This window comes from Vigna angularis, chromosome 8, assembly GCF_016808095.1.
Source record: "Vigna angularis cultivar LongXiaoDou No.4 chromosome 8, ASM1680809v1, whole genome shotgun sequence".
NCBI classification, from domain to species: Eukaryota; Viridiplantae; Streptophyta; class Magnoliopsida; order Fabales; family Fabaceae; genus Vigna; species Vigna angularis.
In genome coordinates this window covers 25,347,144-25,369,930 of record NC_068977.1, presented here as the reverse complement: position 1 = coordinate 25,369,930, position 22,787 = coordinate 25,347,144, and the positions used below count along the sequence as shown (strand labels likewise).

The 22,787-nt window shown below is 32.6% G+C and overlaps 1 protein-coding gene and 1 long non-coding RNA gene across 3 annotated transcripts; one reads left to right on the top strand and one right to left on the bottom strand.

Annotated features, from left to right (window-relative positions):
- The first annotated feature begins 8,430 nt into the window (after nt 1–8,430).
- On the top strand, nt 8,431–12,414 carry LOC128193777 (receptor-like protein EIX2). The gene is made up of 4 exons (XM_052867879.1): nt 8,431–8,519; nt 9,049–9,493; nt 10,324–12,016; nt 12,236–12,414. Exons 1-4 carry the CDS (start codon nt 8,431–8,433, stop codon nt 12,412–12,414), a joined length of 2,406 nt encoding a protein of 801 aa, XP_052723839.1.
- A 7,149-nt stretch (nt 12,415–19,563) lies between these two features.
- LOC128193573 (uncharacterized) lies at nt 19,564–22,486 on the bottom strand. Of its 2 annotated transcripts, XR_008244895.1 has the most exons (6): nt 22,219–22,486; nt 22,015–22,119; nt 21,449–21,538; nt 20,598–20,645; nt 20,119–20,204; nt 19,564–19,842 (listed from the first exon to the last, which is right to left on the bottom strand). It is a non-coding gene; the product is annotated as an uncharacterized LOC128193573 (long non-coding RNA). The 2 variants fall into 2 exon arrangements; XR_008244894.1 differs by lacking the exon at nt 19,564–19,842 and having other exon boundaries at nt 20,035–20,204.
- Between the last annotated feature and the right edge of the window lie 301 nt (nt 22,487–22,787).

The window sequence follows — 22,787 nt, the reverse complement described above, 5'->3', positions numbered from 1 at the left end:
ATTGAATAGATATTGTAATTTAAAAAAAAAAACATCAATCCACAATAAATTTTATCCGAGTTTTGCTGTTTACCAGTTTTAAATATTATATAGGAATTTTGGAGTGACATTTAGGGTGAGGACTTGGAAAATTGTAAAGTAAAGCCATCACATAAGTATGATATGACAAACAATGAAAAGTATTTGTGTATAATGACCCTCACATTTATATGACTACAAAAAAGAAAAAACACTGTCATTTGAACGGGAAATAGAACACTTATAAACTAAAATATTAAAATATAATGTAAAAATAGTTAAAATTAAAAATATACCATCCCGTGTTTAATTAGCAATTTTACATACATAAAACAAATGATGAAAATAAAATAGAGAATGTCTAGAAATATCACTTTTAAATCATTCTTACAAATTCACAAGATTTACAAATTTTCATATTTGAAAAAGTAACAAAGAATTGTTGTTGTTGTCTTAAATATTAATTAATTTATATTTTGTTGTCTTAGAAGTAAGGAAGTTTCCTTTTTTTTTATTGGTCAATATTTCTTTATAATTTGTAACTATGACAATTTAGCATATATGGATTTTTATTATTAAAATACTTTTTTTACGAAGAACTTAAAATATTTATAAAAAAATTAAAAAAATAATTTCACAAAATTTTATGAAAAATCACACAATATAAAATTTTCGAATGGTATTTGTTTTATTTCTACATAGAAATAAATAACGTTATTTTGTTACTCATATGTAAACTGTTGGACTGTGTTAATTTGAACTCTTTGTATGTCAAATTAACCATCTTGCTATTCATAAAAGAAGCTATTGCAAATATTACAACTTCTTAAAAAACAATTGCCTTGTGAAATGCATTTCTAGAGTACTATTTTTATTTTATTATCTTTCGAATATTGGCTTTTAATTCTATCACTATTTTTTAAGGAAACATTTGGTTGATTATTTTTTATATAAAATTGTCGTTTAATCTAAAAATTCCAAGTTCGTGTAAGTTACCTTTCTTTTCACAAGTCTTCCAATAAGTCAATTGATTGGAATGAAATTATTGTCCAAAAAATTTCCCACCATTGATATAATGAAGAAAGTGACAAACGGGGAAATGTGGAGGGACTTATTGTAACGATGCCTCCAATAATTCTGAAATAGAACATGGTTATTGACTTAGACTTTGACAAGCATGGTCTTTTATGATTTGCGATTATTTATATTATATTCAATTATTGATGATTTAAACTTTATTGTGATGAATTATGTTTATTGTGACTTAGTCAAAAATACTCAATTAGTGATACTTGATATTTTCATTGTATTTGGGATGCTTTATCAATATATGATTTACTTTTGGGTACTTTTAGAATAAAAAAGTATATATTTATATAGTAATTGAGTGTTATGATCACTGCTTGCAAAGATGAAACTTTGTTTACATTAACCTCTTTATTTGCTACTCGCTTAATTGAAGTATAATTGATATTGGCCTTATTTAATTTACAATTTGAACCTTGCTTAGTTGGAATAATAGAGTTTGATTCAATTTTATTAATTTCCCTTATCATTTTATTTGAAGTTTCCTTTTTCTTTGTAATATTTTTTACATTTTGTTCAATTACCCCCAAACTCATTCACTGTAACAAAGTAATTTGCTAATAATATGCATTGGAGAAGTTATATGATAGCCGTTATTTTCAATAATAAATACCGGTTTTACAATCAAAAAATATTAAGACAAGAAAAAAAAAGGAGAATTTTTTGTCTTAATTATGAACCAAAACAAAAATATCTACATTTTGCTTCGGTTAAAGAAACTGAAGCATTAAACCAAATATTAAAAAAAAATGAGTTTTTGGCAATGGTTGTGAAAATAACAAAGGCCATAGACCCTATCTTATTTAAAACAATTAATTAATTTAAAAGACTTTATGCCTCAATTGTGATGAAAACCAGTGTCATATACTCTTTTCTACTTCAGTTATGAAAATAACCAAGATCAAAAGTTGTTTTTTTTTAATATTTTTTTCCTGAAATAATATTTAGCTTCTTCATTTATGATATGAACCGAAGTCGGATATTTCTTTCTACTTCAGTTTTGACTATAACCGAAGCCTAAAGGTGATGTGTTTTTTTATATATATTTTTCTTCTTTCTATTTCATCCACAATAATTATCTTAAATTGTCCAACCAAACAATTCAAGATTCGATACCTATAAATTATTAGTATTGCCTCCTCTTATATTAATTTCTTTTAAAAATACATTTATTCAAAAATCTTGGAGACATTAAATAATTTTTATATTGAAACTCAAATGGAAAACTAAAGTTGACTTAATACAACAATATATTTAACCATATAATTAATCATGTATCCAACATACAAAAAAGTAAACAACATATCCAAAACTTATAGGCTCATATTAAAAATAAATTTTCAAGATAATAATATGAACCTCAGATCATGGAAGGGGAGCAACAATGGAAAATGATGGACACCATGTTTTTGGATAAATATTAATAATCCCACCACAATGCTACAATACATGAATACAAATATTAACAATATATTAATCTAAGAAACAAACTCAATATATTAACAATATATTTAACTCTAAGCATACATATGACAACAATTATTTGTAAAATTGATGCTTAAAGGATTTTAATAAAATAAAAGTAATTATAAATTTCAGTGACAATTTTAAAATTTTGATTAACATTAGATCTTGGTTGTTCAGGAACCGCAACAGAAAGTAGATATAACATTAGTTGTCCAAATAACCAAGACCATATGTCCTTTTGAGAAAAAAAATAAAAATAAAAACAATTGGATATTTTTAAATTTTGATCAAATTTTGTTGTCTTAGTTGTTCAGTCGTAGAAAGTGAATATGACCATGATTGTTCAAATAATCAAAGTTATGGTCTTGTTTAGAAAAAACAAATAAAAAATTGCATAAATTTTAAGAAATTTTGAAAAATTTGGTGCACAATTCTTTGTCAACCGATGACATATGTGCTTGTTAGATAAATAAATAAATAAAAAACGTGATCTTTTATAAAATTTTGATATATTTAGACCTTGATTGTCGATTAATCGATACTAAAAGTGATATATGTTTCAATTATTTTACAACCAACACCTATAAATTAACAAAATTTTAAAAAATGTCACCATATGATTATATATGTTTCGGTTTCTTTAAAACCATAACATGCAAGTTAATACGTTAAATCTGCACGGATGAGGTGACAATATTATAGAAACAAGATAAAAATGGTAACATAACCTTTCACTATTAAATATTTTCTTAATATTTAGTTGGACTTACAAATTGTTTAAAATATCATTAAAGAAAAATATTTATTCTATGAATTTTATAAAAAAAAACCACTAACGATATACGAATTGCTAATTGTGTTTATTTGCATACAATATTTTGTCTCTTACTAGTACAATAAGAAGAAAAGACACTGGTTATTTTTTATTATTGGCATCGGTTTTGCAACCGAGGCATATGTGGACTAGGTAAAAAGGATAGACTTTATGCCTCGATCATGGACTGAGATAAAACTAGACAGGAATATGCCTCGGTTCTTAGATAACCGAGGCAGTATCCTTTTTTTTTTCACATGCAACATGTTTTTCAGTACGCAACCAGAAACGGAGTGGTGCAAGTCATTGTTTTTCACGCAACCGGAAAATCCCAATCCCAATCCCAATCCGAGATCAAAACAGACCTAACATTTCCCAATTTCAGAAACCCAAAGTGCTTGTGATTGTGAGTCTTCACTGGCCTGGGCTCAAGAACAATGCCAAAATCTACAAAATTTCACAGATCTAACATTGTTAAACTTCATCTTTATTGCAGATGAACACCTTCTGCAATGAACCAGGAAGCTCCCTGAGGATTTCCAATCACACAGGGCTTCAACGGCTTGAGGAAGATTGTCGGTCTAGGGCGGTGGCGACATTTCATTAAGGGGTGAGAGGGTAGCGGTGACTCGCGGTGGATCTGGAGCGGTGGATGAAGATGAAGATACAGAGGGGAAGAATGGTGGAGGCAACAACGGAGGGCTCGCCGATCTGGAGCGCCTTGACCATCTGGAGCGGCTTGGCGATGGCGATCTGGAGCGGTGGATCTACAGCGGCGGAGGCAGTAGCGGCGGAGGCAGCAATGGCGGAGGCAACAATGACGGAGGCAGCAACGACGGAGGGCTCGCCGATCTGGAACGGATTGGCGATGGCGATGTGGAGCGGTAGATCTAGAGCGGCGGAGGCAACAGCGGCGGAGGCTACAACAGCGAGAGAGGGGAAGAATGGGAGAGAATAGAGAGGAAGAATGGGAGAGCACAGACAGAGAAGAAGTGAGAGCACGAGGGAAGAAGAAGATGTTGGGCTGTGGAAATGAAAAAGATCAAAGAAATGAAGAGTTAGTAGGACCACATCATGCCTCGATTTTCATCAGAACCGAGTTAGTAGCAATTGGCAGGTCTAGGTGGCAGGAGTTGTATGCCTCGGTTTCGCCTAGAACCGAGTTAGTAGTGCCCTTAAACCGAAGTGTATATTGCGCTTTCTAATCCCTTTTTTTTTACTAGTGTCTATATAAGAATAAATAATATAAAACTATTAAATTGTAATAATTTGGACTCTTTCTATGCGTTAAGAAAAATTAACCATCTTGCATGCATTAATTGATTTATTGAAAAATTATTCGAAGTCAATTGATATTATTGAAATCTTGCATGCTATTGGGACTAAATAATCAGTTTATTTAGTTAAGCTAGGTTTTACTATTTTTCTCCTTTCCCATGAACTCTATAAATAGAGTTTCCCTTTCTTTTCAGAATGTAATACAGAACAATAATTCATAACAGAATAATAAAAGCTTGAGTTTTCTTCTTACCTTTGCCGAAGACCTTATCCAACTTTGTTTCTTTTATCTCTTTCTGAAACCATGGATGTGTACCGCAAGTGAGCTTCGGGCTCCTTCTTTTCAACTTCTAGAAGACTCTTTTTACTTTCTCTCTCTTTGCTGTCAAATGTTGCCTCGAGGTCGTAGCTTTTACATGAGATATTTTTATCTCTCAGCCTTGCGTTTTGGACTTGGGTTATAAGGCTTTGGGCCTTATCTTAATATGGTATCAAGAGCACAACGTATTTCTTGAACCCCTTTGTTTTCGCTGCCCAGAATTCATTCCTGATTGTTTCTTGGTGTGTTTCTTGGACTCTTCTTGCTTCTTGCTACAATGGATCACATGGATCAATCCACCAATCCGGCTAGTCCTTTTTATCTACATCTTGGGGAGAATCCAGGTCTCACTCTCATATCTCAAATCCTAAGTGACACTAATTACTCTTCTTGGAGCAGAAGCATGAGAAGGGCTCTTCTCCAAGAACAAAATCAAGTTCATTGATGGGTCAATCAAGAATCGCAAAGAAGTGAAGTTTTATTAGATGCATGGGAAAGATGCAACATGATGGTTCTTTCCTAAATTATAAAAAAAATTTCTCCACAGATTGCAAAAAGTGTGATATATGTTGAAGAGGCTAAAGAATTATGGGATGAATTGAAGGAAAGATTCTCTGAAGGTGCCTACTTTAAAATTTCTGATTTACGTCAAGACATTCATTCAATCAAACAGGAAGAAAGGAGTGTTAGTCAATTTTTTACAAATTTAAAGATTCTCTGGGAAGAATTGGAATCCCTTAGACCCATACCTAGTTGTACATGTGACATCCCTTGCAATTGTGAGCTCTCAAAAGTTTCTCTGAAATACAGAGAAATAGAACACATTATATGTTTTTTAAAGGGGCTGAATGATACCTATACCACTGTAAGAACTCAAATCCTCTTAATGGATCCCCTTCCCAATATCAATCGTGTTTTCTTCCTCATCATACATCAAGAGAGACAAGAAAGACAAGATATTGGCACTGTAACCTAGCACCAATCTGCTGAAATCAAAATTCTAGCCAATGCTGCTGACAAAAACAGCAATTGGAGACCTGACCAGACCTGGAAAAACCAAGGACATGGTGCTGGATCACGTGGCCAAGGGAGAGGAAGAGGAAGGAATCCTAACTATGGAAAATAATGCTCCTACTCCAACAAAATGAATCACATTGTGGATGAGTGTTATTCCAAACACGGTTACCCACCTTGGTACAAGAAAAATGACAATAATCAAGACAAAAAGGGGGACTGGAATTCAGCCAGTGTCTGCCAGAGCAGTTCTGGCCCAGAGAGTGTTCATTCCACTCATCAAGGCAGCATCAATGCTGCCTTCAACTCCTTTACCCAGAACAGATGCAAAAGCTTCTCAGAATGATAGAAAAAGTTGATGAACCCACTCATAAGGTCAACCAGATGTAGAGAAATAGCATAGAAGACAAACAAGGTACCCTTTCTCGGATTATTGACACTAGGGCCATTGATCATGTGCCCATGAGAAAAGGAACTTTGTCACCTTTTATAAAATTAAGCCCATTTCTGTTAGACTTCCAAATAACTCTGTTATCACTGCTAAACATGCAGGCACTATTCAATTCTTTAAAGATTTTGTTATTTTTAATGTCCTATATATTCTTGATTTTTCTTTTAATCTAATTTCTGTCCAAAGTCGTATAAAAGACTTAAACTGCAATCTAACTTTTTCTTTTGAGGTTTGTCAGATAAGGGAGAATTCTACATTGAAGATGATTGGATGTGCTAATCCCTACAAAGGCCTATATTACCTACAAGCTTTTCCAAATCCGAACCAAGATTTTGTCTCAAATTCTATTTTTTCTTATAAACGTGTTGATGTAAATTTGTGGCACTATAGGTTAGGCCATCATGGACACAAGACTATAAAATAGATATGTGAAAATTTCCCTTATGTGCAAATGAGTCCTGATGTTGTTTGTGATACTTGTCACTATGCTAAACAACATAAATTGCCTTTTCCTAAAAGTGTTTCTTTATCCACTGAATGTTTTGAAATGCTTCACTGTGATATATGGGGTCCCCTCTCAATTTCTTCTATTCATGGCCATAAATATTTTCTTACTATAGTTGATGACTATAGCAGACATACCTGGGTATTTTTAATTTACAATAAAGGGAAAGCTAGAGACCTATTGCAGAATTTTATTGTGAAAGTTAAAAACCAATTTGATAAAATGATTAAAACTGTTAGGTCAGATAATGGACCTGAGTTCAATTGTGTGAACTTGTATGATTTATATGGCATCAACCACCAAACAAGTTGTGTTGAAACTCCTGAACAAAATTCTATTGTAAAGCGCAAACATCAACACATCCTTAATGTGACCCGCAGCTTCTGTTTCAATCTAATGTGCCCAATGCCTATTGGTCTTATGCTATCAGTCACGCTGTCTACCTAATAAACAGGTTACCTTCCCCCATTCTTAATAATAGAACTCCCCATGACCTTGTTTATAATATTCCTCCCACTTATTTGAATTTAAAAACCTTTGGGTTCCTATGCTTTGCTTCCACTCTTGAAAATAGTAGAAATAAGCTTGACCCAAGAGCTAGAAAAGGAATTTTCCTTGGTTACAAGAGTGGTATCAAGGGCTACATTGTTCTTGACATCAACACTAGAGAATTGTTCGTAAGTAGAAATGTTGTCTTTTATGAAGACATTTTCCCTTCTAAAGACCAACAAAACAACAAAGAAGTTAATGACCAAGAAGCAAACAAAACTACTTTTCTCAATGATCTCCTAGACGGCTATAACTTTGTTGATGATGAGAGACTTGTTAAAATGGAAGCCAATAATCAAGGGAAGACACAACAGGCTACCACTGACACGGATAACAATGATAGCGCTGCTGATAGTGAAGAAAGCCACAGTTGTAGGAGATCTAACAGAGTTAGAAGGGCTCCAAGGTATCTAAGTGACTATGTACATCAGGTGAATCAATCCCTATCTATAAAAAACAACCTCAAAACCCCCTATCCCATTTCTGATCTATTGTCTTATGATTCTTTGTCAGAAAACCACTTGAAGTACTCTATGGCCATCAATGCAAATATTAAACCTCACTCTTACAATGAAGCCAAAAACATGAGTGAGTGGGCAGAGGCTATGCAAAGAGAGATCAAAGCATTACAGGAAAATAATACCTGGTTTCTAACACAACTACCTCCAAGAAAAACCCCCATTGGTTGTAGATGGGTATACAAGACTAAATACAAGGTTCATGGCACTATAGAAAGATATAAGGCTCGCCTAGTAGCAAAAGGCTATACCCAACAAGAAGGGATAGACTATTTGGACACTTTTTCTCCTATTGCCAAGCTAACTACTGTTAGATTACTCATTGCTCTTGCAGCCTCAAATAACTAGTTTCTACATCAACTTGATTTGGATAATGCCTTCCTACATGGAGATCTAAATGAAGAAGTTTACATGGAGCCACCACCTGACCTTAATGTCCATAAAAAGGGTCATGTTTGCAGGCTTACTAAGTCACTATATGGTCTAAAACAAGCCAGCAGGTAATGGTTTGAAAAATTATTCACCTTTCTTACTTCTGTCAATTATATTCAATCAAAATCTGACCACTCACTTTTTATCAAAAGGACACCTACAAATTTCACAGTCGTACTGTCTATGTAGATGACATTATATTGGCAGGAAATTCCATGACAGAAATCAATCATATAAAGGATCTTTTGCATAACAGATTCCAAATAAAGAATCTAGGGGAACTTAAATACTTCCTAGGTTTGGAGGTGGCCAGATATAAGAAAGGAATTCATTTGTGTCAGAGGAAATATGCTCTGGACATCCTTGAGGAAACAGGAGCTAGGATGCAAGCCTTGTTCTACCCCATTTCTGAGTGATACAAGCTCACTGTATAAAATGGACAGCTACTTGGATGATCCTGGCTCTTATCGAAGGCTGATAGGGAAGTTGCTTTATCTTACCAAATCTAGACCTGATTTATGTTTTTATTAATTTATTAAGTCAATTTATGCAATCTCCCACTAACTATCATTATCGGGCTGCACAACATGTTCTTAGGTACATAAAATCTAAGCCTTCGGAGGGATTATTCTTTGCAGCCGATTCTCCAATGCACTTAAAAGCCTTCCGTGACTCTGATTGCGCAACATGCCCCAATACTAGAAGGTCTACTACAGGTTTTTGTATTTTCCTTTGTTCATCACTCATCTCGTGGAAATCTAAGAACCAGAGCACTGTCTCCAGATCTTCTACCAAAGCAGAATATCGTGCTCTTGCAGCCATTGTATGCGAAATACAATGGATTTATTATCTTCTTCAAGATCTTCAAGTTCAAGAAGTTGGAACTCCTGCTCTCTACTACGACAACAAATCAGCAAGACACATAGCTCATAACCAGAGCTTTCACGAAAGGACAAAACACATAGAACTCGACTGCCATGTTGTTCGAGAGAAGATACAGGCTAATCTTCTACGTGTCCTTCCAGTTTGTTCCGATGAACAGGTAGCTGACATCTTTACGAAGTTTCCTCATCGTGTTCGGTTCCGATCCATCATTTCCAAGTTGGACTAGTGAGCATACACAATCCAGCTTGAGGGGAGGCTATTAATTGGAACTAAATAATCCTTTTATTTAGTTAAGCTAGGTTTTACTATTTTTTCCCTTTCCCATGAACTCTATAAATAGAGTTCCCCTCTCTTTTCATAATGTAATACAAAACAATAATTCATAACAGAATAACAATAATTCATAACAGAATAATAAAAGCTTGAGTTTTCTCTCTTACCTTTGCCGAAGACCTTGTCCCACTTTGTTTCTTTTATCTCTTTCTGAAACCATGGATGTGCACCGTAAGTGAGCTTCGGACTCCTTCTTTCCAGCTTCCAGAAGACTCTTTTTACTTTCTCTCTCTTTGGTGTCAAATGTTGCCTCGAGGCTGTATGTCATTAATTTTTTTATTATTTAAGCAGAAAAACAAAATAAACTGAAAACAAAATAAACTGAATTGCCAAAGTAACTTAGTGAGTCATACTTATAAATAAAATAAGGGTTGTTTTACTACATTATTTATGGACCACAAAAATTAGTTGATATGATGAATAAAAGAAATGGAAACAGACAAAAACGACGACAACGACGTAGAATAAAGTAAGGGAAAGACAGAGTGAAAGGATAGGTAATTAAAGAGTTGGTGAGTATAAATGAGGGTATTGGGAGTGCTTAATTCAGAACACATATCAATCTAATTCTATACTATTCACTCTCTCTATTTCATCATCATGAATATTCTCAAAGTGATTATGTTTATGTTTGTGCTGAGTGTGGTGTTGCAGGCTGCTTATGGACAACACCACATCCGATGCATTCCAAAGGAGAGGGATGCACTCCTTCAATTCAAGGCTGCCATTGTTGATGACTTCGGCATGCTCTCATCTTGGACCACTCCCGACTGTTGCCAATGGGAGGGGATTCGCTGCACCAACCTTACCGCTCATATTATAAGCATCCACCTTCCTGGACAGTATCATTATCCATATCTTTCTCTTTCTGGTATTTATAAAGTCTCTCGGCGTTACATCAGTGGAGAGATCCACAAGTCGTTAATGGAGTTGCGACACTTACAGTATTTGAACCTCAGTTTAAATGATTTTACAGACACTAATATTCCAGAGTTTCTTGGCTCTCTTACCAACTTGAGATATCTTGATCTCTCTTCATGTAATTTTGGCGGACAAATTCCAAGTCAGATAAGTTCTCTTTCTCATTTGAAATATTTGAATGTTGCAAGAAATTATTATTTGGAGGGTTTAATCCCTCGTGAACTTGGAAATCTCTCTCGACTGCAGTATCTTGATCTCAGTCGCAATTTTTTTGAAGGATGCATTCCTTCCCAACTAGGAAACCTTTCAAATTTGCATAAACTCTATCTTGGAGGATACGATAGTGCTCTCAAAATTGTCAGTAGTGATCAATGGTTATCTAATCTTAATTCTTTAACCCATCTTTCCTTCAATTCCATATCTAATTTTTACAGTTCTCCTAGCTACCTTCGAACCATTGCCAAGCTACCAAAATTAAGAGAACTCAGTTTATCTGAATGTGGCCTTTCCGATCATTTTCTCCTTTCATTCAACCCTTGCAACTTCAATTTTTCTACTTCCCTTTCTGTCCTTGATCTTTCTGGAAACTCCTTCACACAACCGATGATATTCCAGTGGCTGTCAAACACCACTTCCAACCTTGTTGAGCTTGACCTTAATGGTAACCTCTTGAAGGGTTCGACATCAAATCATTTTGGCTTGGCCATGAATTCGCTTGAGCACCTTGACCTCTCCTATAATGTGTTCAAGGGTGAAGATTTGAAATCATTCATGAATATATGCACCCTACGTTCATTATACATGTTTGAAAACAATATGACCGAAGACCTTTCGTCAATTCTTCATAATTTGTCTAGTGGTTGTGTTAGATACTCATTACAACAATTGTGTTTGAGAAACAATCAAATCAGAGGCTCTGTACCTGACCTTTCAGCATTTTCAAATTTAAAAAAGTTGGATCTTTCTTATAATCTATTGAGTGGGAAGATACCTGAAGGCACTAGATTGCCATCTCATTTGGAGCAGTTGTTAATTGTGTCTAACTCTTTAGAAGGTGGTGTTCCAAAATCATTTGGGAGCACATGTACTTTGGAGTTATTGCATTTATCTTTCAACAAGTTGAGTGAAGATCTCACAGTGATATTTAATCATTTGTCTGGATGTTCTAGATACTCATTACGAGAAATATATCTTGGTCAAAATAAAGTCAATGGCACATTACCTGATTTCTCAATATTTGCAAAGTTGGAAACGTTGGATCTCAGTATCAATCAAATTAGCGGTACTTTGCCTAACACTCTCAAATTGTTGCCATCATTAAAAAGATTGCACCTTGATAATAACATGCTAAATGGGACAATTTCTGAAGATCTTCGATTTCCATCGGAACTTGAGGAATTATCGTTGATGTCAAACTCTTTGAAAGGTGTGTTAACTGACTCTCATTTTTATAATATGACAAAGTTAAAGATATTGATGTTGTCAAATAACTCATTGACGTTAGAATTTAGTCAAAATTGGACTCCGCCTTTTCAATTGCATCATATTAAATTGAGGTCTTGCAAGCTTGGTTCATTATTTCCCAAATGGTTAGAAAAACAAAACGAATTTAGAAACCTTGACATTTCAAATAATGGAATATCAGGTACTGTTCCAAAATGGTTTTGGACCAAATTTCGATTGTCAAATTGGAGGAGTTTTGATATTTCATCCAATAATTTACAAGGTACAATTCCAAATTTGCCAATAGAGAATCATTATTATTCTCTTTTGCTTAATCTTGCATCAAATCAATTTGAAGGTCCTGTTCCGTCATTTTTATGAGGCTCAGTGATTCTTGATCTATCAAACAATAAATTCTCAAATTCTTTTTCGTTTTTATGCTCTAGTGGTGTAGCTGAATCATTATACCAATTAGACCTATCAAATAATATGTTTTCTGGACAAATTCCAGACTGTTGGACCCATTTCAAATCATTGACTTACTTAAATATGAGTCAGAACAAATTTATAGGAGATATTCCCTCTTCAATGGGATCACTCCTTGAACTTCAAGTTTTGTTATTGAGAAGCAATAACTTAACCGGTAAAATCCCTTCCATCTTGAAAAATTGCACACAATTAGTGATGATAGACATAGCAGAAAATAGATTATCAGGATCTATCCCAAATTGGATAGGAAACAAATTATCGCAGTTGCAATTTTTAATCTTAAGAAGCAACTATTTCCGTGGGAGTTTACCGTTACAAGTTTGTTATCTAAAAAGCATTCAACTCTTAGATCTCTCACAAAACAACCTATCTGGTGAAATTCCTAAATGCATAAAAAACTTTTGGGGATTTTCAACCTATCTGATGATAATTTGATTTTCAATCGTAAATATTATATAAGTATGACAATTAGATTTGTTATAAGCTTTTGGGGAGTGTTTGGCTCAATCTTAATAATACGTTCTTGGCGTCATGCATATTTCCAATTCTTAAGTAATTTATCAGACAGCCTCTATGTCATGACAGTAGTGAAAGTTTTTTAGAGATTACACACAACATATCAGGTAATATATTTTAACCTTATGTTACAAACTTAATATTTTTTCTTTATTACTATTATTATTTTAATAAACAATTTTAACGATATGTGATATTAAGATCAATATTGAAGGCATTTTTATGGTAAATTGCCGTTTTTTTAACTATCAATATATAAATAATTATCGATCATATTATTATTGTAAATAGAATCTTAAAAAGCACAAAAAGTAACTAAAAGATTTTAAATTTAAAAATGTTTTTCTCTCCACGTGTATTCATCTATAATATTGCTTTTATCTTTGTTTTTCTTATTTTTTATTTCACGACAGTTATTAGTTAGTTTGCTAATTGACATATCACCATTTAGTAGAAAAGATTTGCCAAAAAATAAATATCTTGAACATAAAGAAAATCCATAAATATTTCACAAAATACTTACCGAACAAGAAAATATATAAAAAAGAGATAGGAAACAAAAAATAATTTTTTATTACATAACAAATAAAAATCAGAATGTATTTCAAATCTAAAAAAACACATTTAAAGCCAAAATTTGTATAAACATAAACGATTGTATATACAAATATGTTTTTATATTAATACATCATAATTATTGTTACTGATTATCCAGATATTATTTAGTTAAAAAAATCAATAACATCAAATTTTAATTTGTCATTCACTATTTATTATTATTTATGTTTTGTTGTTTTTACTTTTGGCGAAATTAATTATTTGTTTAATTTTTGGTAGAGGAAATCTGGATTATAGGTGTGAGACGAAATGGAATTATTGTTTAAGATCGAAAGGGTTGTGATTTGGAGAAAAGAGCTACTTTACTTGGATTTGGAGAAAGATAATCGAAGAAGTTTTATCACATTTATTTTCTTTAAAAGTTTCTTGGGGGTTACTCCCTACACCACCACACATTGCTTCCTACACCACCCCACTTTTTTTAAATTCCAAAACTATCCTTTATACTTTAAAATATTCTAGACCTCCTCCTTTTTTCTTGAACGGATGTCGACATCCGTTGAAGAAAAAATTCTTCAACGGATGTGCCACATCCGTTTAGTTTTTTTTTTTTTTTAAGTTTTTAAATTAATATATAAATTTTATTTAATTATTTATAAATTAATTTTATTTTATTTTATTAAAATTATTACTTAATTATTTATAAATTAATTTTATTTTATTTAATAAAATAATAATTATTAATTTAATTTATATATTATTATTTTAAATAATAATTAAAATACTTTTTAAAAATTTATTAAAAATCCGTGAAGTTTTTTTCTTTTTAAAGTTTTTAGTTTTTTATTTTATTATATTTTAAATTAATATATAAATATTATTTAATTTTGTTAAAATTATTATTTAATTAATTATAAATTAATTTTATTTTATTTAATAAAATAATTATTATTAATTTAATTTATGTATTATTATTTAAATAATAAAATAGTTTTTAAAAATTTATTAAAACGGATGTTGTAACATGAAGTTTTTTCTTTTTAAATTTTTAGTTTTTAATTTATTATATTTTAAATTAATATATAAATATTATTTAATTAATTTAAAAGTATTACTTAATTATTTATGAATTAATTTTATTTTATTTAATAAAATAATAATTATTAATTTATTTTATATATTAATATTTAAATAATAATCAAATAGTTTTAAAAACATTATTAGAACGGATGTGGCAATCCGTTAACGGATGTTGCCACATCCGTTGAAGATTTTTTTTCTTTTTAAATAAAATAAATAAATTAAAATATAAAATATATGAACGGACGGATGTCAATATCCGTTGAAGGTGAAACGGATGTTGACATCCATTTTAGAGAAGGGCAAAATTGGTATGGAGTGGTATAGGAAGCATTCGTTGGTGATGGAGGGAGCAACTGCCAAGTTTCTTTCTTGTCTATTTTTATTTTGTAACGATTGTTGAACTCCTTTGGGCTTGAGGAAGCCCATTGTGATTGAGACGTTATTTTCCGTTTTCTAAATACTTTGTTTATAGCTTAGTCCCTAAATCTAACTGTTTCTTATTATCATTTTATTACTCGTTTTTCCACATAACAGAATGATTCCTCTCAATTCAAAAGTGAGTGAGACTGGCTTGGTCTCCCAATCCCTTTTTAATATATATAGTAAGATAGATTTAATTCTGAAAATATTTGTTTTAAATTTTAGTTAATTAATATTTCTAATTTGATAATATGAGAATATTATAACATTTATACATTAAATTAATAAATCAAAATTAAAAATTAGAATTTAATCTGTAAAAAAATTTCAATTAAATTATATATTATATCTATATCATTCAATTAACACAATATAAAAATTGTAATCATTTACATCAGTTTTTTTTATTTAAATTATAAAAATTGTATTCAATTTTCTTTATAAACACGCCCTTGTTTTTCTTCTCACGGCAATAGGTATAAATGCGCACTTTCTTTCTATTAAAAAAACGCATCATAAGATCTCCATCGTATGAGATGGGTATATTTCCAATGGCAATTTTGTATAACAAATAAAGTGTGGAAACAGTTCATCTTTTTGAGTTTAACATATAAAGTAGAGCACCTTATTCTTCACTTTCCGACTCATGCTAGCTTAGTCATTATGGCTTCTTTTATATGCTAATTATAGCTTATTAACAAATAATAGGTAAAAACATGGAAAATAAATGTCAATTTTTCAGTCAAACCTAACCCAATAAAATATTCAGTAACATGACAGATTTTTTTTATCAATAATTACTAGCAAACAACTTACTTATAAATTTTGATAACAATAATTATTGACGAATTTTCACTAAAAAAATGTATGGAATTATTTATTAATTTATTCATAAATAATAACCTATAAATAAACCTATATGTAAATATATATATATATATATAACTTATGTGTTTTTTCTGTTGGTATATTTAAGCAATGTGTACTGAGTTTTAAAAGATAAAAATATCCTCATATAGTATGGATTCTAAGTTTTAAGATCGAGGGTACTTAAACTTTTTTAATGTACTTAAATAATTTTGATAACGGTTGAAAAATCGTTATTTTTATGCTTAAAATTGATACCAAAAACAAGAGAGTTGAAAGTGAATTTAATGGTTTTGTGCAAGATTTCCTTGATTTTATAGGCTAATTGAATTATTTGAAAGAAGAATTGAAGTACCGAATGATTGGAATGCTGAAAAGATAACCAATCAACCAGTCAACCAGAAAAGTCAACCAGAATGCAGAAAAGTCAACCAGTCAACCAGAATACGGAAAAAGTCAACCAAACGAGTTTTGGGCCAGTTTTCTGCGATTTGATGATCTGTTTGGGCCTGGACCCGTTTTCTATTATTTTTATGTCCTATTTAAAGACCTAGAGGTCTTAGGGTTTGTATCTTTGGCTGAGACGAAGCAAACACTCACTTTTCCACCCCTTGAAGGAAGATCTTGGATGCTCAGGCTACCTCTTCATCTTTCTAGGGTTCTATCTTTCATTCTTTCATTATTGTTCATCTAGTTTCACCATGAATATGGTGAACTAAACCTTGTATTGTTGTTGGGGAATCAATGTAGTCTTGTGAAACTCTCATATATGGAATTTGTTTTAACATCTTAGTTTAAGATACATGCTTTCTTTCATCTTTAGTTAGGGTTTTTCCTCTTTGCTTAAAGCTTGCTTTGTTTAACTCATTCAATGCCATGATTATTGATTTTGTCGATATGGGAACGTACGGGGAAATCTAGATCCGTGGAATTTCTCCCAATAGTATATTGGTTGCCTTTAAGCGTCTGTGCTTTAGAATTAATTATTAGGGATGCTAGGAATTGTATGAACTCATAATTAAGGATAGACCTTCTTGCAAGGTGATTTAGAGAGTGCTATTAACATTGATGAAAAGAATGATGAATTCCTGAAAGTATGTGAGAGTGGATAAGATGAAATTGATAACCCCAACAACATACTCATCCATCTAATTCATTAAAGTGTTTGTATTCCTCTTTTCCATTGATCAAATTCATGCATACATGTTTAATTATTGTCTTTTGCATTTAAACCTACAATCAATTGTTTACAAGTCTTAAATAATCAACAAATCATATAGCTAACTAGGTCGTGAGTCCTTTAGGAGAACGATACTTGGTCTTACCTAGTTTTATTACTTGATACGATTCGGTTACACTTGCCGATTGTTAAACAAGTTTTTGGCGCCGTTTTTTGGTATTTATAAATTCGCGTCTGCAGATTATGTAGACTCGCTATGCGAGCTATCTCGCATAGCGAGATCCTGCGGAGAGTGCTCACTGTTTTGAGTCACTCGTTGTGCGAGTTGGTGTGTTGTGCGAGTGACTAGATGGGGTGCTCTCTGTCGGTGAAATTCGCCTAGCGAATCCATCGTTATGCGACTGGTGATGGTCTGAAATCACTGTCTATTTAATTCGAAAAGCGAGTTGGGCGCATAGTGAGAAGATCTGAGGCCTGTGGCCTCAGTGAGTTAATTCGCATAGCGAATTTAAGGGGTGCGCTATGCGAGAAAACCTGAGGCCTGTGGCCTCAGCGAGTTAATTCGCATAATGAATTAAGGGGGTGCGCTGTGCGAATACTTTGGGTCCTATCTCTTCCTTGTTTATCATTTGATTTAGTATGTGGAATGTTTGGAATGAATAATATGATGTGATTTATGTGAGAAGTATGTGAATGCATGAGATATGTTAAATTTACTGTGATAATATGACTGCAAATTTAAATGATGAATTTGAGTATGAATTGGACATCCTAGGGTGAGATGATTGGAAGTGGTGTGGGAGTTTGTTGTTGTTCTGTATAACTGTATGGAGCTTTGAACTGGTATGTCTATCCCTACACTCAAAGCACTGTTCATACTCAAATGGAAAAGAACAATGTAAGTGGTGAGAGTAGAGGGAGGTCCTCGTCTATAGTCTTAGAGTTTAGACATAGATAGATTGGGGGATTTACCTTGCATAGTGTTGGGGAGGGCCAGCTGAACTATGCAAGTGCAAAGATGACCAATAGTTCGACAGTTATACAAATCCGGATGAGTCGTGTTGAGTATTTGAATTATGGTTTAAAGGGTATGCTTTACTTGTTCTTTTATATGTAACTAAGCATGATGACATCAATTGATTGTACTATATGTTTGAGTGATTTTTGCATGTCGTGTGAGGTTGAATAACATGTTTTTATATCTAGCTCACCCTTGCTTCTGTATTTGTGTTGCTTGGGTATGTTTCTTTAGATGATCATCCATTTGGATGAGAGCAGATGTTGTTGAGGAGGTTCCCTTGGAGCAAGAGTTGGAGGATGTTGATGCTGCAGTATAGTCTTTTTAGGATTTCTAATTTAAGTATTGGGGTTATTTTGAAATACTCTAAACTGTTAAAGTTTTAAGTTCCATTCTATATGTGGATGATTGTAATGTCAACTACGGAACTACTATTCTACTCTGACTGTTCTCTTTATTTGGATGTTGACACCTATATTATATGATTGTGGTTATTATATAATTGGGATGTCACATTAATGGTATCAGAGCAGTTTCTTCCTTAGAAACCTGTAGGTTGTGGGTGTGCACTGTTTGTGATTGTGTATTCTAGTCATGTGTAGGAAGTTATATTAGTTTCATTGAGTTGGGCTAATGGTCTTTTCTCTCTGTGTAAACAGAAGATGGCACCTAGACTTCCTCCTCCTCCCCCACGGGTCGATCCGTCTGACTCTAACCAGATGTTGCATTACAAAATCTTGAAGCCGCAAGGGTATCTGCTGAGAACACTCAAAGGCAGTTGATGGAAGTGTTGACTAGTGGCAGGACCACTCCAAGTGTTTCTTCCTTTGTTATTCTTGTGTGGGGTATTGTGGTTGTTCTGTATAACTGTATGGAGCTTTGAACTGATATGTCTATCCCTACACTCAAAGCATTGTTCATGCTCAAATAGAGAAGAACAATGTAAGTGGTGAGAGTAGAGGGAGGTCCTCATCTATAGTCTTAGAGTTTAGACATAGACAAATTGGGGGATTTACCTTGCTAGTGTTGGGGATTGCCAGTTGAACTATGCAAGTGCAAAGACGACCAATAGTTCGACAGTTATACAAATCCGGATAAGTCGTGTGAGTGTGTGAGTCGTGGTTTAATGGGTATGCTTTAATTGTTCTTTTATACGTAACTAAGCATGATGACATGAATTAATTGTACTATATGTTTATTGCTTGTTTACCTAGCTCACCCTTGCTTCTGTGTTTGTGTTGCTTGGGTATGTTTCTTTGGCGATGAACATCCACTTGGATGGGAGCAGATGTTGTCGAGGAGGTTCCCTTGGAGCAAGAACTAGAGGATACTGATGCTGCAGTGCAGTCTACTTAGGAATTTCCTATTTGAACGCTTGAAGTGTTCGATACTTTAAACTGTTTAAGTTTAAAATTCTCTCTTCATATTTGGATGACTATAATTTCACACTTAATTACACGTCATACTCTAACTGTTCTCTTTATTTGGATGTTGACGCCTATATTATATGATTGTGGTTATTATATAATTGGGATGTCACACTAACAAATCATTCTCATAAGAGTTGCTTTTTCCAATCTCCACATAGTCTTTTCTACTTTGTATGATCTCTCCATCTGCATAGTCTTCACCTCCATCTTCAAACACTTTATGTCTCTTATACTTGCTTCGAAAAAACCTATGCACACAAATGACGAGTTTTAACTGAATACATGTTCTGTTTTAACCCCAATTACTGTTTCTAAAGAATCAAAACTCGTTTATCATTTTAGCGGTTCAGTAAGTAATTTCTTTTTCTCTGTTGTTGTTTTAAAATTTTGATTTTGCAGAATTTTCATTTATCCATTACAAGTGACAATTAGTCAACAGGTAAAAGAAAAATATCCAAAAATTTCAACACATCCGTCGTATATCTATAATAGCTTTACAACAAAAATATATTAGATGATCACACCTCGACATATTTCCCGACAAACCACATGTATTTTTACTAGTGACCACAGTCAAACATCATTCAATAGTTGATCACCTATGCATAACCTGCAGTCAAACGAAACAAAATTCAAAACAATAAATCTAATAATTGTCTGCATTTCAAAACAACAATTTTTATGATAAACTCGCATAATTAAGATTAAGACTAATACACTTAATGGAAGGAGATAGAAGCCTAATAAGTACTAAATTTTGCTGGTAATGGCATGTATACAAGAGATAAATAAGTACTAAAAATTTTGTGTTCACCGTCTGTTCAATAATTTCACACCTGCACCTTGCCAACACAATCAATCATATTAAACGTTTCACGGTTGATTAGGAAGGAAGCATGATGAACATATAATTTAACCAATGATGGTAACAAGCCATCAATGCAATCAAATGATCATATAAACAACAAAGCTGTAGTTGACGAATGTAAATCAACTATTATACCTTTAAAGGCTTGGCAGCAACTTTTGGGTGCTGCTGAACAGAGACATCCTGTATATGCCCAGAATGTGAGCTATTATTTTGTACAGAAAAGTAAAATAGTACATCTTCAAGAGTTTAATTTTCCTTTGTTATGAGTAGTCTCAACCAATAAGAAATCATTCTTGACATAACTCTCAAGATAGTTATGATCAAAATTAACAAATTTATCATGCATAGCAGTTTGTAACTAATACACTATTTATTAATTTTTCACGCTAAGCTACACAAGTTATATATATATATATATATATATATATATATATTACCTGAGTTGAAATTAACAAGGTAAAAAGCAATATTATTTAGCTTGATATAAAAGAAGACAATAACAATGATTTAAAATATTAAGCTAGGGTGAATGAAGCATTCTTAGTGGTAGTTGAATGATCAGAAGTGTACAATCAGAAGTATTTTCACCGTCAAGATCAAAGAAATATTTTTCATTCTTAGCCATAACTTTCTTAATACTCTACTGTCATATAAATATCAAGTAAACAATTCTTCTCTTACAATGAGTAATACTAAGACTATTTAGTAAAGTAGACATATGAGAGAAAATATATTGCGAGCATCAGATCCTCTGTCCATGATACTCAACTACATTCCAAATAATAAGTGCCTAATATTGTCAGAACAAGGCAAAAGCTTAAGAAATTTCACAATGAGTCAGATAAAGTGCTACAAGAGTATACCGAACCATTGTTATTACACCGATTATTCTATTACCTATAATGGGAACAAGAACCTTTAAAAATCCAATTAAAGAGGTACGAAAAGATTGAACTTTCAAACACATGAAAGCAAAAACTCACCATCAGAATCAACAACTCCTGTCATCTGAAAAGCATCTGAAATAGCCAAATCTGAATTTGTCTGAGACACCTGTGTTCCCTCCTGCTTCCCTATCAGTTTCAGCTTACAGTAAGCGACTGAACATATATAAGTCAATAGAAGGTTCAAAGGGATTAAACTAGTACACAATAACTTATCAATACATCACTAGCAACGTATTACATTCTATATAGATGCAAATAATGTCTCAAATTTAACCACATTTCAAGCTTAAAGCATAGAAATCACTTTAAGTAGATAATGGTCATGGAGGTAATCAACGCTCCACTCTTCAAGAAGAATACTGTTGCTGGTGGGCTAAGGAAATAGACAACCAATGTGTATGTGAAATTTCAAAGCCTTGAAAAAGACATAACACAAACAATTAGGTGAAAAACAGAAAATTTAGTTAATATGACAACATTGATAGCATCGCTTTTCTTTCATGCTTTAACTCTAAATTTTCATCTTCAAACTTAACTCCATATATAGATTCTCTTCGAGTATCATCTCTAGCAAATTTGGGTTGGGCTACAACGAAAGATACCTTAATACCACTCCGATTCTTCCCAAACCGCAACACCTTTGTCTCAATCCAGCTCTGGTAACAATGCAACAATGTCTTGCAAACCGAACCAAACAGCGTAATGTGCTAATGAAAGAAAGAAAAGAGGGATTATGGTTTTTATGTTTTAGGAATTTAGGGTTTTAGGGATTACTAGCTATATGAATGAAGAGAGGAATTACTTACCATATCAACGAACTATGTGAGCATCACCATCAGAGCGAGAAGAAGAATTTGGTGATCGTCGTCACCAACGAACCTATGACTGAACACGACACAATTATGAGTGAGATGAGAATGAGTTGAGACAACGGTGAGTGAACGAACAAGATTAGGGTGTGAGGTAAGAGTGAGAGACAGTGAACGACGACACAAGTGAGTGGTTCGTGAGTTAATGTTCTTCAGGATGAAATCTCTGAACTCAAGTTCAAGAAGTGAGAAAATTTTGAGGAGAGGATTACCTAAAAGAGGAAAAAGAATTTTTAGATTTTACTTTTAATAATTAATTTTCTAGGTATGTAAAATCAGTAAGTAATGTTTTTTACTTGGTATATCAGTGGATTTTGTTCTTTGCAAATTTTCTTGTCCTATTTCATATACCAATTTTACATATGGAAAATCAGTAAAAAAAAAATTGTATGTAACTTAGTTTTAGAAATTGTATATAATACTTACATTACTTACAAATTAAAATTCATATATAAATATATGTAGATAACTCACATTTTTCGTATAATATTTTCTACTTGTATGTA

Excerpts from the sequence above, each read along its gene's own strand:
- LOC128193777 (XM_052867879.1), top strand. The coding sequence starts at position 8,431 with ATGGAGCCACCACCTGACCTTAATGTCCATAAAAAGGGTCATGTTTGC. Across the intron at positions 8,520-9,048 it reads GGTCTAAAACAAGCCAGCAG|GTACATAAAATCTAAGCCTT; the intron begins GTAATGGTTTGA and ends ACATGTTCTTAG. Across the intron at positions 9,494-10,323 it reads CAGTTTGTTCCGATGAACAG|GCTGCTTATGGACAACACCA; the intron begins GTAGCTGACATC and ends GTGGTGTTGCAG.